General features: G+C 49.8%; 2 protein-coding genes across 2 annotated transcripts in view; both read left to right on the forward strand.

The window, feature by feature from the left end:
• Positions 1-10073, forward strand: part of CASR (calcium sensing receptor) — a 77717-nt gene extending 67644 nt beyond the window's left edge. Inside the window, exons 5-7 of the mRNA XM_056341180.1 lie at positions 8-238; positions 3870-3993; positions 6906-10073. Coding sequence (XP_056197155.1) covers positions 8-238; positions 3870-3993; positions 6906-8356 — 1806 coding nt within the window. The 3' untranslated portion in view covers positions 8357-10073. The remainder of the gene's footprint in view (positions 1-7; positions 239-3869; positions 3994-6905) is intronic.
• Positions 1-17185, forward strand: part of CSTB (cystatin B) — an 85617-nt gene that overhangs the window by 67429 nt on the left and 1003 nt on the right. Inside the window, exons 2-3 of the mRNA XM_056341187.1 lie at positions 12254-12328; positions 16599-16700. Of these exons, the coding sequence (XP_056197162.1) occupies positions 12317-12328; positions 16599-16700 (114 nt within the window). The 5' untranslated portion in view covers positions 12254-12316. The remainder of the gene's footprint in view (positions 1-12253; positions 12329-16598; positions 16701-17185) is intronic.

Below are 17185 nucleotides of genomic sequence, written 5' to 3' on the forward strand. Positions count from 1 at the left end.
TCTCTAGGTTCTCAAGCATCTGCGACACTTAAATTTCACCAATAACATGGGGGAACAAGTGGATTTTGATGAGTTTGGGGACCTGGTAGGGAATTACTCAATAATCAATTGGCATCTGTCTCCGGAGGATGGCTCAGTTGTCTTCGAAGAAGTCGGGCACTACAATGTGTATGCCAAGAAAGGGGAGAGGCTCTTTATCAATGAAAACAAGATCCTGTGGAGTGGATTCTCTAAGGAGGTAAGTGCTTAAATCCTCACGTTTCCCCCAAGTTTCTGCAAGCTGAAATTTTAACTAAGCCTGCACACTCCTTATATTATGGCTCTATATCTCATTAAAAGATCCATTCATCTTACTATATATGTGGTGTCAGCTGTAGTCTTTCACACCCTAATTACACATTTCTGGATGTAACGGGCAGCTGTTTCTCCCCTGCTATACATTTGATGAGCGTGGGTATTAACGGTTTAAAAGATGCCTTTTTTCTGGCCCATGTAGATAGCTTGGAATTTTGCAATGCTGTTTCCACAAGGATAAGAAATTCATTACCTAAGTCTGGTTGTTGAGTAAGTCAAGTCCTCCTGAGCTCACAGCTTCACTGCTGAAAGCAGCCATCTCCTCCTCTCTCGGTATCTCTCTATCAAGAAGTGTCTCTTCCTGCTCCTAGTTAAATTCGCAGCTCTTTCTGCTGGCTTTACCCTCCCAAGTCCCAGAGCCTTCCTCACACCCTTGCCTTGCAAGCCAAACAGAACAAGCCCTGTCAATCTCCCCAAGTTAACTTGGACACGGTGTTCCAATAGTGGGAGATGCCAGTACCTGCTACCTTGCCTTAAGCTACCCGAAGGGGCTTCTGCAGCCTCAAAAGTATGTGATGCAGCCATTGGCTTTAGTCAGGCCCAAGCCCTTCTCCACTTTCTTGCATATGTTAGATCTTTTCAGCGTAACTCTACCATCACTAGCAGCCAGGGCTGTGTCTCCCCCAGGTGATGGGAACATGGGTGCAGAGATCTCCGGAGGAGAACCAGCTGCCCACTCCAGCCTAGGCAGAAACCCCAGCTCCCAGTTGGCACCTGGCTTGTGGCCTGGGAGGTGACACAGGGAGCACTAGCTTAGAAATGTCATTGCCCTGCTGCAATGTTTAGATGTGTTAAATCAGCACCTGATTAATGAACAAGGCAATTCACTTCCAGGTGATTATTCACATTGGCTGACAGATCAGGGAACTGCTTCTGCAATAGCTACACTTGCCTAATACACTTACACCATCAGTTATGCCTTGCCTTTACTCCAGATACCCCACCTTCACTTATGGTTTAAATCCAGAGCTCTCTGAAGGAGGCATGGGTCAGGCAGGACACATTATTGCAGAAATACTGAGCTCAGGCTTTTCTAAGCCCGGCTGGAGTCTCTGAGCACAAACCACAAGAGAAATTAATTAAAACCCTTGGTATTCTAACCCCTCCTTCTGACCATTGCAAATACCACTGGCAGCTTTTCCAACAGTTAGGGGTTTACTGGTTTTTACTTAAACTGAGTAATTGTGTTCTTTTGGTCTAAATTCCTCCAACAGTGCAATATTTATCTTCATGCTCTGTACTATTCTGTTAAAAATGCAACCAGGTGTTGCTGAGTGTCATGCCAGGGTATGTAAATTGTGTGCCAGTGGAGGGGTTTGTGATCGCTGTGTCTGCTGCAGCCCTTTTTCCAGTTTATAGAGTTTGAATTTCCTCTGGATAAAAGGCTCTGCTGTAAGAGAGTAGCCAGTACTTCACTCACTGAAACCTTCTGTGCCTCTGTCATCCTCAAAAAAAGATTAAATGTATGTAGTTAATTTTAACACAGGAACTTCAGCATTGGCCAGACTTGCAAAAGAACAAGTTAAAGAGTAGGTAAGATAGACAGATTCATTTTGGCAGAACTTGATGAAATTCCCCCCAGAATACTTAAGAAGGCAGCCAAAGCAATCTCAAAAGTACTAGCACTTCATCTTTGAGAAATGTGGAGGGTGGGTGATGTCTCAAAGGATTAGAGGAGGGTAATCGTAATACCTGTTTTTAAAAGCAGGTATAGGAGAGCCAAGGGAATGACACACAATTGAGTTGAGTTTCAGTAACCTAAAAGAAATGATAAAAAAAAAAGATATTAAACAGTTTATAAACACCTAGAGGATAATAAACTGATAAGAAAAAGCCAACTTGGATTTGTCAAGATGAAATCATGCCAAGCCAATTTAATTTTCCTCCTTGAAAGCTCAATCAGCTTAGTAGATCATGGGGAAGCAGTGCATGACTTCAGTCGCGTCTTTGATTCAGCCCTGTTCAAAATCATCAGTGGCAGCCTAGGGAAGGACAGTCTAGACTGATGGAGTCCTGGTGGAGGATGCACTACCTGCTGGCTGTCCTAAGGAATAGATCATATAATAATACAGCTGATAATAATAATAATAATAATAGCAGCAATGATAATAATAAAAATATTAATAATAATAATAATACGGAACACTGTATTAGTAGCAATAGGCATTGACAGCAAAGAGTGCTTCCAGTGGGGAGCTGCAGGGATTTGTCCTGGATATGTCTGTCCAATTAATTATGCAATCCTGATTAACAGCTAAGAAACAGGATTCCCAAACTGTGCTGCAGCTACACTTCAGCAACAGCAACCGCTCTCAGTGGCAGGCGACCTGAGACACAAAATGGGCACCTCCACATAGGAGTTGCCACTGCCGAGGACTTGCTTACCCTGTGGAATTGCACACAGGCAATTCCCAAACCTTACCCTGGACTCGCTGCCCAAGTGCATCCACACAGGAGGTTCCTGGAGGTCAGCGGGCTGGCAGCACCTGGGCAGACTAGCAGCAGCCTTCCAGCAAGGCTGACTGGAGGCTTCCAGCCAGAGCAGCCCTCAAGTATGTACAGATCATGGTCCCCTGCTGGCAGTGGAAATTGTGGGTTTAACTCCCCTGAGCTGAGAAAGCCATGTTCTGTGTCAGCTCTTTTTCTTAATTTTGTTGGGAAAAGGTGAATTCAACCTCAGGTTGTGCATCTGTGTTAAAAAGGCCCAGGCTTTCACTTATCATGTTGAACTCCTTGTTGTCAGTGTGCGTCAGGAGCACCGTGAGCATGCCCATGCAGGCACCTGCTGCTGGGATATGACGGTGCCCAGGAGGGCTCACACACAGCGTAAATGCGCAGCCAGCAGGGGACACAGTTCATCATTTGCAGAAGCAGAAGTCTGGAAGCCTTTGGACCAGCATATGGCTGCTGATATGCATCTTTAGATGCTCAGTGTTCTAAAAACAGGGCCTTTCTTTTTTTCTTTTTCTTTCTTTCATATGAAACCTCCTTGTTTAGTTAATTTACCTTTTTGTTTCTTCGTTGAAGAGGGTCTTCAGGAGGAGAATGTGGGTTTCAAGAAACTGTTTGAATTCCCACAAATCACTAGCAGTCAATATGCAATATATAGGATTAGGGATCAGCAGTCAGAGTCCATCATTTCCAAGGCAGACTCAGATTCCTGCCAGTAGAGATTGTTTTCTTTTAACCATTTAATGACTGTTTTCTGGTATGTGTGTCATGGGTCACATACAAGTTTACAGTGCCACAACACAGTAGAGGTTACAAAGATCTGCTGATCCTCCGTACCATCCCTCGTTGTGTTCTTTCTTACAAATATCACTGCAGTCAGCTGGGGAAGCACTATTGTGCAAAATGTGTCTGTTCTGTGGAGGGAAGAGGTAAGTCTCTGAGGCTCTCCATCCAGCGTGCTAATCAAGTAATAATACTCCTGGAGGAAGTCCAAGGGCCTGCTGTAGAAAGGCTGCATGTGAGGCACTGCCACCATTAACCCTCCTTGGGCTCTTTTCTTGCAGGTGCCTTTCTCTAACTGCAGCAGGGACTGCCTCCCAGGCACGAGGAAGGGCATCATTGAGGGAGAGCCCACCTGCTGCTTTGAGTGTGTGGACTGCCCCGATGGGGAGTACAGCGATGAAACAGGTAATACCCACAGAGCGGCTCTGCGGTTGGCACAGGACCATGCGAGCCCTTCGGGCATCACCTGCAGTTGTGCTGGAATCGCTTCCCTGCAGTGCTGAGCTGGAGGCTGCCTTGTCAGGGGCTTCACAGAAGGTCTGGGGGGACTTCTGAAAAGCTTACAGGAGTTGAGTCCTGTCTTCTGCTAAGCCTGCTTGTCTCTTCTGCTCTAAGTTAGGAAAATTAAGGCACAGAACTTGGAAAAGGATTTGCATATAGGAAGCCTCTCAGGCAGCTACAAGCAAACTCCATTGCACTGTAGCAGTAGCTTTTATTCCTCCAAAAACCTGCAGGAAGGAGACACTCCCTATCCTAATCCTAAATCCTGTGGTTATCTGTCTGCCTCCATCTTTTCCTCATGTGGTCAGGGTTTTATTTCATGCTTTACAAAGAAATAAAGTCCATTCCATACCCGACTGCACAAGCAGAAAGGAATATTTCCCTTTATGGCGTCACCAACCACAGCTTCTGTTGAGCACTGGCACTGCAAGGGACCAGCATCTCTGGGTCCTATCAAACACCCATGGACATCTTTTTTGTTGGTTTCAGTGGGAGCTTGGATGAAACCACTCAGGTTCTGCAGTGGAGGGGAAAGGTAACCTCAGTTTTAGAACTAGCTGAAAAATTCTGAATCTCCAACCTGTTAGTGCTCCATCAGTGTTGGGCGTCCCCAGGCAAGTAAATCCTTTCAGAACAGCCAGCCCCTCTGCACCACAGAGCACTCAGGATCTCCTCACACCCTCGCCAGCAGCACTGGTCCCAGTGCGCACTGCAGACCTTGCCTGAGATGAACACTTCAGTAAGCTGCTTGCAAAACTGAACAAGCATTCTCCTTTGGGAGAATCTAATTTGCGCCCTGTCAGATAGGAATGGTAATTTACTATAGGATGCTTGGGAGCAGCGTTTTCAAATTAAATAGAAGCAATTCTGGTCACTTGTAATAGGGATCTTTTGGTGTTTTCCACTTGATTTTGGGAGCAAGCACTGGTGTGCTGGTGAAACCTGTGGGGCTGAGGGGGTGACTGCCCTCTGACTCCACAGTTTCCTGCTGAAATTTCAGCTGACAGTAATGCTTTTTATTCTGTGTGCTTGCCAGCTTTATGGGCATAGAGAGCAGCTTTACAACCAGTCTCATCCAGCTGAGACAGTGATGTCTCCTTTGGTAGCAATCTGTCGTGTCCTCGCCCAGCTGTTTGCTCCCACCCTTGGTCTGGGAGCAGTGCTGGTACTCGTGCAACCATAGAGTGAGTTGGATCGGGTCTCTGGTCTTCCTGAAAACAAACTCTTGGCAGGCTGAGTTTCCAGCTACAAGGAGAAGCTGTATGACCTCCAGTGCTATGACAAAGGAGGGGGCAGGAAAGAGCAGCCCTGGGGGAGGAGGGAGATCTGGTTTACTCCCCTCAGTGGCAGCATGGTCTCTAAGTCACCTCAAGATAACAGCAAAAGCACATCTTTAGCATGTAGTGCTAAACAGCTGCCCCTGTCTCTGGTAGAGGTGGCCGATCCCCACCACATCAAGCTAGCTCTGCCTGCTCTGCAGTTTGCAATAGGCTTCCAGGTAAAAGGCACAATAAAAATAAAAATTATTGTGTGTGTATATATATATATTTATATATATAAAAAAATATTTTTAAAAATGGACATAAGTGAAATGACTTGCGGTGGTGGGAGTTCCTGACTGAGCTTTTGCATCTAGTGCCAGTTTTTCCCATGAACAGCTTTGGTGAGGCAACCAGTCCTTAGGAAAGCAGTATTGTATCAGGTCACAGGTGCTCCCTCCAACCACCCCTCCAGAATGAGAAAGCTTGAAATCCTCTGTCCTCATGAGCTGGGCACTCCTGGCTTTCTCATTAGCATCAAGCTCACTCCAGAAGCTGTGCTCTGAGTCCCTGCTGGTGCTCAGGTGCGAAGCTCAGAGGGAGATGGCTGCTAAAGAAGTTTCCTGAATGTTTGTTCCCCAAACTCACTGCAGCCCATTGTTATCCTGCTGGGACCCCGAAGACTGAGGTAGGTTGTGACTTCCAGCTCACTGCTCTCAACCTCTGTCCACTGCCATCAAAGGGGTCATGACCCTCACCACTGGAGCACAAGAGCCATTTGGGTCAAAGAAGAGCAGGAGCAGCAGGTCCTTGATTTTTGGTCATGGCAGCCACTGGTGACGTATGTTGCCATCCCAGTAGGCACAACTAGTTTCATGTAGAGGAAAGAGAGGGAGGCACCAATTTTCCCTTTGCCAGTATGAGTGGGACGCTTTGCTGGGTGTGAGGAGAGTGAAATCATTAAGGCATATCTTCTCCTGATGTTCCAACATGAAACAAGAGTGTGCTGGGAGTCGAGGGCATTGCCTGCCTTCAGGGAAGAGCAATTTAAACACATCTAAGGCTCGCCTCCGTGGAATATGAAATAGGCTTTCAAAGCACTTAAGGAGGCAAGCATGGTTTTAATTTTCTCTGTAATAGAGACAGGCAGGATGTTTCAAATAATGCTAAAAGTGGGAGAGGTATGAAGACAGACAGAAATAGATGACAAAAATGAAGACACAAGAAAGAGAGAGGAACAGAGCCTGTGTAACAGCTGACAACAATCAAAGTTTGCAAAGTTTTACCAAGAAATGGATTCCAAAAACACGAGTGCAGGGACAGGAATGTTTTTAAGCTGGAACTTAGCATGCTTTGTGTTTTGCTCTATAGCCTGTGGGAGGCTGGTTGTTTCAGTGTAAAACACTCTGAGACACCAACGTAGGATTCTGAGAAACTGCAGACACCTAAAGGGAACACCCTCTGTGTTTAAGATGAAGGCCGGTGTGTAGCGTCATCCCACATTTCAGCCTCTCATTCTGACAAACCTTCCCTCTCTCCCTGTTACTCCTTTTTCAGATGCAAGTGCCTGTGACAAGTGCCCTGAGGATTACTGGTCCAATGAGAACCACACATCCTGCATCCCCAAGCAGATAGAGTTTCTGTCCTGGACCGAGCCCTTTGGGATCGCTCTGACTCTCTTTGCTGTGCTGGGAATTTTCCTGACTTCTTTTGTCCTGGGAGTCTTCACCAAATTTCGTAATACACCCATCGTCAAGGCCACAAACCGGGAGCTGTCCTACCTCCTCCTCTTCTCCTTGCTTTGCTGCTTCTCCAGCTCGTTGTTCTTCATTGGCGAGCCCCAGAACTGGACTTGCCGTCTGCGTCAGCCAGCTTTTGGAATCAGCTTTGTCCTCTGCATCTCCTGCATCCTGGTGAAAACCAATCGTGTCCTGCTCGTCTTTGAAGCAAAGATCCCCACGAGCCTCCACCGAAAGTGGTGGGGCCTCAACCTTCAGTTCCTCCTGGTCTTCTTGTGCACATTCGTGCAGATTGTCATCTGTGTGATTTGGCTCTACACAGCCCCGCCATCTAGTTACCGAAACCATGAACTGGAGGATGAGATTATCTTCATCACCTGCCATGAAGGCTCCCTGATGGCCCTTGGCTTCCTCATTGGCTACACCTGCCTCCTGGCAGCCATCTGCTTCTTCTTCGCCTTCAAGTCTCGAAAGCTGCCTGAGAATTTTAACGAGGCCAAGTTCATCACCTTCAGCATGCTGATATTCTTCATTGTGTGGATCTCCTTCATCCCTGCTTACGCCAGCACATATGGCAAGTTTGTCTCTGCCGTGGAGGTGATTGCAATACTGGCTGCCAGCTTTGGGCTTCTGGCCTGCATCTTCTTCAACAAAGTCTACATCATCCTCTTCAAGCCCTCCCGCAACACAATCGAGGAGGTCCGCTGCAGCACAGCTGCCCATGCTTTCAAGGTGGCTGCCAGGGCCACACTGAGACGGAGCAATGTGTCGCGCAAGCGCTCCAACAGCCTGGGGGGTTCCACCGGCTCCACCCCTTCCTCCTCCATCAGCAGTAAGAGCAACCACGAGGACCCTTTTCCTCTGCCCGCTTCCGCTGAGCGGCAGCGCCAGCAGCAGCGTGGGTGCAAGCAAAAGGTCAGCTTCGGGAGCGGCACGGTCACCCTGTCGCTGAGCTTCGAGGAGCCGCAGAAGAATGCCATGGCCAACAGGAACACCAAGCACAGGAACTCCCTGGAGGCCCAGAACAGTGACGACAGCCTGATGCGACACCGGGCCCTGCTTCCCCTGCAGAACAGCGAGCCCCTCGGCACCGAGCCCAGCTTCCAGGCAGCTTCAAGCCCAGAGACCAGCTCGCAGGAGTCGGTGGTGGGTGACACCAAAGAAGAGGTACCAAGCCCTGAGGTGGAGCCTTCCCTGCCATCGGCTAACTCCCGAAATTTTATAGGCGCTGGAGGTGGCTCCGTCACAGAGAACACAGTACATTCCTAACAAAAGAAGATTGTGAGAAGCACACCAGCCCCCAAGAGGAACTTGCTCACCTCTTGCATCTGAACGGGAAAGACAACAAAGACACACTCCTGTGACACAGCCCCACCACACCTAACTTAGCACTGGCAGGGTAACACACGTGCTCCAGAGGAAGGACTGTGTCTGGGGAGCCTTGGACTGAATTTGCGTTTGCTTTACTGCAACCAGGACATCTCAGAAGGGCAAGTGAAGATCGTCTCTGGTGGGGCTTAGGCAGAAGTCTGCATGCTGCCTTGCCTCCGTAAGCTTTTCCTGCCAGACTGCAACTCAGCTGACTATGGGAGGCACTAGGCAATTCCGCTATACTCTGCTTTTACATTTATGTATAATATTCCTCTTTCCCAGTATGTATAATATTCCCTCTTTATCCAGTATATGTGATCTGTAACCATGTGCGTCAGGACTCTCAGCTCTACAAAAGCAAGGTACACGGTTTCACTTGGGAAAGCATGGTCACGGGGAAAATAAAAAAGCCCCCAACATCTGCATGCTGTGTACAGCCAAGGGTGTGAACATGTAAAGTATTTAATGCGACGGAGCGCCCTGCTATTTATATTTAGTAATGTCCCAGTCCTCTCCTTTCTGGCCAGCGGGAAATATTGGACAATACTTTTCACAGACTCCATTGCACTAGACCAAGCTACTAGGTTCCTACTGGTTTCCTCCAGCTGAGGTAGCTTTACCTCCAGCCTGCCTGCTTTGGTGGAGGGGGAGAACAGCTTGTAAATCCCCCTCCCCCGGAGAACGTTGCGAGAGCACAATGAGATGTATCCGTGATTGATTATGTCGCTAGTAGTTGTATGCTTAACAAAGTGTTGCTGCTGTAATATTCCACATGGCATACATGGCTAACCCTGTCACACCATAGTCAGTGTTGTGCTTTGCCACATTAATCTGCCTGACACCTACACGGAGCATTGCGCTAGTCCTGACGATACTGGTGGGCCGGACACAAAGCAAATGAAACAAGGTGAAATGGAGCAGTTAGGGATGGAGAAATAGCCCCAGATGTGGTAATACGATTGCAGGAGCGGGTGAATATGTGAAGTGTGTGTGCTGGTAGGTGACCGGATGAAGAAGACATACAGGCCTGGGCTCTGAGGCACACACAAAGGCAAATGCACACATTGAATACGTTTGGGCTCTTACAGGCCACCTAGTAGGTTATTTCCCTCCTGGCCCATCTTGAAGAAGGGGCACCTGGCACAAGAAGGGTGGACTGTACTTAAAGAAAAGCAGTAAGGACTTCAGAAAAGAGCACAGCAGAGCTTTATTACTCTTGATGCTCGTGCCACTCCCCCAAAAGCAGACATAAGTGCTTCTGGTTTTGCCAGGCATGCCTGGTTCTGCTCCATCCATGCCCAAAAAGTTGAAGTAAGAGAGTCATTAGAAGAGATATTTGTTGCAGCCTGATGCGAGAAAAAGCACCCCTCGACAGCCTGGCAGGACGGGTTAGGGTTGTGCTGCAGAATTGATTTCCCTCTTCCCAGATCCCGTGTGCAAGAACAACCATCTGACGTGAAGATGTCAGTACCCTCCCTCATCAAACATGAAGGTGGTCTGTGGGAAGGTAGATGGGCCTGCAGCCTAGTGTGAGCAGATGAAAGGACTGTGTGAATGCGTTGGGGAAAATACCACAATTATTTTGTTACTGTTTTTGCTTGGTTGTTCTTTTGCCAGGGCAGGCAAATAAAACTTACAGGCGACATTACTGCATAAAAACTTTGTTTTGCCACCTCCACTTGTTGCTGTAAAGGAAGAGTTTTGGCTTAAGAGAGAAATGGAAGTCCAGAACCCCAAAAAGCACACTATTCAGACGAGTAATTTTAACCCTTTTGTTGATCTGTTACAGCCTCAGAGTGGGCTCAAATTTTAATTATACAATGTAAGAACAAATCCAACTGTAAAGCCTGCAAATTACAGTATTTGATGAAAGCTATGGCACAGCTGGTTAAAAGAAAAAAAGTCTGAAAGCACAAATCCTTGTGGCCACAATTCTGGAAACCACCTTCTACCCCTGGGGCCAGTGAGAGTTGCTCATTGCTTCTCAAAACCCGGGTTCCTTCCCCAGGCTGCTGACTGGGGGGCCTCTAGGCTTGTTTTAGGGTATGGAATCGAGACCGGAGTCTTGTCTAAATGCATGAACAGAGATGGGCACTAGATGGCAGAAAGGGCTAAAAAAAAAGTACTTTTTTACGGCCCCACACTTCCAAAAATTTCAGTAGCCAAATAGTTTTAGTGCTACCGAATCGTTCCTATGGGCCAAACCCAGTACAGTAGCCCCTGAAGTGAAGCTGACAGCATTGAAAGCGTGGAAGAGCTTAATGAATGAAATGAAAATGACACAAGACACAAACGGGTGACTCTGCACAAACACAACGTAAGACAGAGAAAATCACCATCAGCTGCCTTGTCTGGAGAACAATGTTCACTGGCTATGCACACAGTATATGATGTTGACACTTGGGTGGTTTTCATTCTTAAGGTGTTTTTTTGTTCTTTACATCTGCTTAAAAGGAATTTGTACCATGGCACACAATGAGGCTCCAACAGCTGCCATAATTTAATAATAGCAGCAGATCAGCCGTGCTCAGTTCGCTGGGGAGCCCCCAGCCACCCTCACTGCACAGTACCTGGAGCTCTAAGCCTCTGGCTCCACAGCTGGGTGAGAGCCGCTGCTGTACCCATTGCAGTTACACACGCGCTAGGTGCAAGGGCAGGTCTGTTTAAAAGACCCCCTTCGTGAAGGTGACTGGCAACCAAACCCTTTGTTCTGTGCATGGAGGAGAGTTTGTGTTCCCATCCTGCCACGTCTGGGAGGAGCGGTTTGCTCAGACACCTGTCCCAAGGCATGTCTGTGTCACACGAGGCAATACTGATGAAGACAAGCTGGGTCACATCCTTCTCTTGAAAGCTCAAGCCTGAGAACCTCCACTGGCATGTCCCACCACAAGTTGCCCACAAGAACAGCTGCCCCATCCCACCCCCCACGGCTCAAAAACCTACTGGAAGCGTGTGCCAGTGTGGTGTTTCCCGAACCGCCTGGCTGCAAAGCAGTAACAAAGTGCATCAGCTCTGCGGTGGGATTTCGTCAGACTTGGCTGATGGCGGGGAGCCGAGCGCAGAGCCTGATCCTTACCCCCGCTCCATCGCGAGCCCGGCAGAGCTCGCAGCCCGCAGCCCCGGCGGGGCGGGGAGGCTGCCAGGGCGGAGACCCCCGTTCCGCGCCCTGCTGCGCGCCCTGCCCGGCCCCGGGGCGCGGCACCTGCTGCTCCTACGCGGAGGGCTGCTTACCGGGGGCTGCCGGGGGGCAGGTGGGCTTGGTGGGGTTTCTCCAGGGAACCTGGATGTTCAGACTGGGGGGAGGTTTAGCTAAAGACCTGCACGTTCAGGCTAAGTCCCGCCAGGGGTTATGGGCGTCTGGGTAAGGCCCGCGGGCCGCGGGCAGCAGAACCAGCTGGCACAGGGACGGGTGAGGGCAGCGAGCAGGGGCCCCGGAGCTGGAGGCCTCCGCTGCCGGGGCCAACGCGCGGCGCGGGTGACGCTGCTGGAAACCGTGACACGGGACAAGACAAAAGCTGCCGCCCGGGACAGGCCTGGCCTCAGCCGCGCCCGTCACAGCGGTGCCGCAGGCAGCACCCCGCAGGCGGCTTGTACTCGCTTTTACCTTTTATTGTTATTGATAATCGGGCACGGGAAGCCTCCCGCCGAGCCCGGAGGGAGCCGGTCCCACGGGCCCTGCCGCAGCCCGCCCCGCCCCGCCCCGCCCCGCCCCGCCCCGGGAAGGCCCGGCCCGGCCCGGCCCGGCCCCGCCCCGCCCCGCCCCGCCCCGGGAAGGCCGGGAGCGGCGGGGAGCAGCGGCCGCCATGCTGTGCGGGGGGCGCCTCCGCGGCCCGGCCCGCCACTCAGGAGACGCAGCAGATGGCGGATGAGGTGAGGGAGCCGCGCCGGGGCGAGCCCGCGGGCAGGGCCTGGCGGGCGGCGGGGCTTCTCCCGGCGCCTCGGGGCGGGCCTCTGCAGGCCGCCGGCTGGGGCGCGCCGCTGGGCCCCGGGCCCCGTCCCCCGCGCAGGGGCAGGGTCGGGGCGGCCCGGCCGGGCCCGTTGGGCCGTGGCGCTGCGGGGCCGCCGCGCCTCCCCTCAGGTGAAGCCGGGAAGAGGCGGGCGGCTGTGAGGAGCCAGCGGCCCTGCCCGGGCCCTCTGCCCGTGCGGGGCCGGGCAGCGCAGGCTCAGCGTTTTAAGGGGGCGTTTTCCAGGGATTTGGAGAGGATTTCGGCAGTGGGGGGGTAGCGGGCTTCCCGCTCCTGCAGGAACCTGGAGAGCCACCGAGCCCCCCAGCTCGATAAGGTCCCTCTCCCTCGGCTGGAGGAAAGGGCTCAAATGGTTTTTGCAAAGTCTGAACCTCGTGGTCATGGGCTTGTGGGGTTTTTGTGGGCGGAATCAGCAAGAAAACATCTGCGCTGGCCCTGCTGGGGTTCCCCAGCGCAGAAGCCGCTGCCGGCTCCAAGTCCTGGCAGTGCCCACCGTAACTTCTGTTGCTGTCCGTGTTAGCGGAGCGCACGCTTCTGCTCTGAGGCTGTGAGTGTCCAGCGGCACTTCTTTCAAAACACATGCTCTCGTTTCAGTCACGAGAACCCGGGTTCCTCCGCCGTTTGGCCGCACCAGCTGGGGCGCAGCAGGGCAGCCAGGGGGTGAAGGGAGCGCCGGCCCCTTCGCTCTGTGCGTGGTTTGGGTTTGCTCCCCGGGCTGCAGCAGCCTCTGCACAGGCACCGAGCACCCAGAGGCACAGCAGTCACTGAAACTAACGTTTAGCTTGTAGAATCTGATGATTCCATGGTGTGGGTTTTTTTTAAAAAAAAGAGATGTGCACCTCCTAAGCACTGACCTGAGGTTGCAGTAATGACTGTGTTACTGAGAGTTGCTGAGAGCCACAGTTACTGTTTTGACCTGAAAAGGCCTACACGTCACGTTAAAGGTAAGGCAAACATGCAATTAATGTCACACATGGACTGAAAACTAGGTTTGAAATCCTGACTTTCTATTCTGTAGGAGACTGCAGCGCTTTGGTAATCTAAAAATAAGATGAAGAGTATAAAAATGAAACCCAGTTGGATTCAGAAGTGAACAGAATTAATCGTTTTCATTTAAATCATATAAATACTTCAAAGTTTGTCCATCTTGTTTTGACTGCCAGTTTAAATGACTTTATTTAATGAAATACCCATGGGAAGACCCCAGACTGAAATTCAACCATGCAGTCATATCCTTGCATGGATACAGACTGTGAAGGAGACATTTGTTTTGTTAAATCAAGATGGACTTCTCCAATGGTTTTGTTTGCTTAAAATCAAATCTTTCTGTAGATTGTTAGAGCCTGCCTGTTTGCCATAAATACATTTCCTGTTCCTGCTTTTCCAGTTCTGGCCTCCGTTGTATCGTTTCGTAAGAATCCTGGTGATGGCCGAACACAGTTCAGGTTCATGGCCCAGGCAAACACCGCTGCTTGCCCAGAGCAGGTACGGCGTGAGACAGAGCAGGACAGCTTTCTTCCAACCATGTTTGGCTTAGGAGTCCCACAGGAGCTGCCTCTCCGTGGCAAGGATTTCCACCCAGGCCTGTTCAGCTTCTACGCTGGCAGCTGTGGCAGAGATTAGTCAGGGTGATTTTGAGCCATTGATTTTTAGTAACTGCTCTGGGAGTAAGCGACCAGACCATGCAAAGACACTTCAGGGCGTAATTATTTTCAGCCTTGTGATTGAATCGCAGAGGGGGTGGGAAGGGACTGCACCTCCTGCCCCAGCACAGGGTCAGCAGCACCAGGCAGCTCGGGGCTTTGCCCAGTCCGGTCTTGCAGACCTCTGAGGGTGGAAACCACCACGCTCTGGGCAATCTGCTGTACCGCAGGAGCGTCAGGAGAAAAGTTTTTCCTTACGTCCCATCTGAACCTCCGATCTCATTTATGACCACTGTGTCTCATTCTTCTGCCATCGTCCCTCAGTGAAGAGCCTGACTTCTTGTAGGTACGGTAAAGCTTTCCCCAAAGTCACCTTTTCCCCAGGCTGAGCAAGCTCATTTTCATCCTTTTCTCATGGCATCAGCGCTCCAGCTATTTAACCTCATGGTGGCCTTCTGCTGAGCTCGCTGCAGTTTTTTGACATACTGGGGGCCCAAAACTGGACACACTATTCCAAATGTTCTCCAACTGAAGTGCCAAGTAAAGGGCAGCGATCGCACGCCTCTCTCTTCTGGCTAGGCTCCTGCTGCTGCAGCCCAGTATGCCGCTACCTTTGTTACCACCAGAGCCCAGTGCTGGCTGGTGTGAGGCGCACTGTCTGCCAGAACCCCCAGTCTAGGCAGGTGATGAGCTGGCGGGTGGGCTGGTACCGGGTCTGTCAGAGGGTATTGTGCTCTGGCTCTCCCTCTCCCTGCTGAATCAGGACGCTCATTTGTCACATGCTGTGGTGAGTCACTGACAGGGTAACACCCTGACAAGCTCAGTGTCGTGCAGCTCTGAGGTGTCTGCAGTCACGGAGCCCCCTGTTCAGCTTGCTGGTGGAAATGTAAAATGTGCTGAGCCGGGGCGATTTTGAGACCCAAGAAACCAACCTTGCACAGCACCTAGGATTGCTGAAGGAGCATGGGACAGGACAGAATCAGTGGGATACTTATGTTGGCCCCCTCCTCTGCTTCTTAAAATTTGTAATAGTAGCTCTAGTGATGGAAACTGAAACCGCTTGCTCCATCCTCTGATTCGGGGTAAGGGGAGGAGGGAGGACCGAGTGAGTCACTGCACCTTCTGGGGCTGTGCCCTTGCATCTTAGAATACAAAGTTGCTGGGTGCGCTTTGATCTCCATCTGACAAAACCCGTATGTATAAAAGCATCCAAACATCATTATCTTACTTCTGATGTACTGTTCATAGCCTGGAGGAAGCACAGAGGTGTGACCTCTGAGAGAAGAGGTACAGTACAGGCACGGCTCCCAGGGACAGGATGGTCACTGATCAGCTGTCTTGGAAAGGCACCAGTTTGTTCCTCTGCCTTCTCAGTGTTGGAGAGGTGGGAGAACAGTTCCCTGTTGCAGAAATTGTTTCTGTCCTGAGCAGTGGCAAACTGGCACTTGTTTTCCCTCAAGGAAGCAGGTAGGATTCAGGCAGGAGAGCAAATATATTTATTCCCCTTGAATTTAGAAGAAGGGGAAGTATAAAACGTAGCTGGAAAGAGAAAATCTACTTGCTACTGGTACTGTTGCACTGGGGGTGGAGGGAGGGCTACACAATGATGCAGTGCAGGAGCTGAGGCCAGGGTAGAACTGCAATTGCAGCAAGGACTTCAAGACTAATTTGTCTTGTCTTGTCAACAGTCCGAGATCGTCTGCTTTCCTGACCAAGAATTTTACTGTGTAGCCATGATGTTCTAGAGAGCCAAGTGTGGGAGGGAAGAGCTGCAGCTCATATGAGTTCATGTGTCCCTATGGGGTAACGGAGAAGTTATCCTGACTTCTTCACCGCTGGTTTTACACTCTTGGAAAGTGGGATGATTTATGGCTTTATGGTTTAGTTATTTCTTGGAAAATATTTGCAGTTTAAAAACACTGTAGATTCCAGCAGACGCACTGCCAGGACTGTCAAACGAATGTTGTGCAACCTTAGGCTTGGGTGGTTTTGCTTTCAAAGCTTTATTTGTGGATGTCTGTCTGTTCTGTGATGCTGGGTCTGTAATAACTCACTCTGAATTTGAAATGGGAGCTAATGCTGAAGACAGCCCTTTTTCTTGTTGCAAGAATGATGTATATTAAAAAATTTCTCTTGAAAATATCTGTAGCCTTGTGCATGTAGATACTGAACCACTTTACATCTGTTAGATATACAGGACAGAAAGGGAAGCTGAGACATCCACGAAGGAAATTGCCTGTCCAAATAAATTTTCTAGAATAGCCTCTTCTTGGAGGCTTGGGACTTGGTGTCAGTCTGTGGTGACAACCACACGGCAGTCTTGGCTTTGCTGCCTGTCTAGGTTTCTGGTCCTGCTTTAACACAAAACTTACCATTGTTCATTTTTGATCTCTTAATAACCTGGAAAAGCAGGAACTCTGGGAATTCAGCAGCAGTGACCTGCAGGGTGCTGAGGCGCGCTGACAGTGTAGGCCTTAAGTCCTAAATACTTGAATCTTGCATCAGTCTTAACTAACCTATTGTTTCCTTAAGGTGAAACCTCAGCTAGAAGAAAAAGAAGGGAAAACCTTTGATGTCTTCACTGCAGTGGAGTTTAAAACTCAGGTGGTTGCCGGAACAAACTACTTCATCAAGGTAGAGGACACTACTTTTTTTAATTAGCATGTATAATATTTGGAATGGTGGGGTTTTTTCTAGACAGGAATGCTTATGATTTAGCCTTAATAGGAAAAAAATCTGTACATTAAAACAAAATAAAAATCCACTCTCCCACCTCCCAGCCAATCTCCCTGCTTGTATTAAATGGGAGATAAGAGTCCTTCTCTTATTCGCATAATGATTTTTACTTTTCGGTTATTTTGTGAAACTTGGTTTGGGAGATAATTAGACATTTGTGGTTTGGAGCACTAACACTGCATGAAGTGAAGTCCAGATGTGAGAGGATACAGTATCGAACCTGCTCTGACTCTGCCTGTAGTGATACCACACACAAAAACAAGCAACTGCGATCGAAGCATTTAAGTGCATGTTGTGCCAGGTAAGATCAAAGCATTTTGCACATACATAATACATTACTCACTCCTCTGCCGCTCCTGTCGGATTCCCTGCCTGTACGTTCC

This window comes from Falco biarmicus, chromosome 5 (genome assembly GCF_023638135.1).
Source record: "Falco biarmicus isolate bFalBia1 chromosome 5, bFalBia1.pri, whole genome shotgun sequence".
NCBI lineage: Eukaryota > Metazoa > Chordata > Aves > Falconiformes > Falconidae > Falco > Falco biarmicus.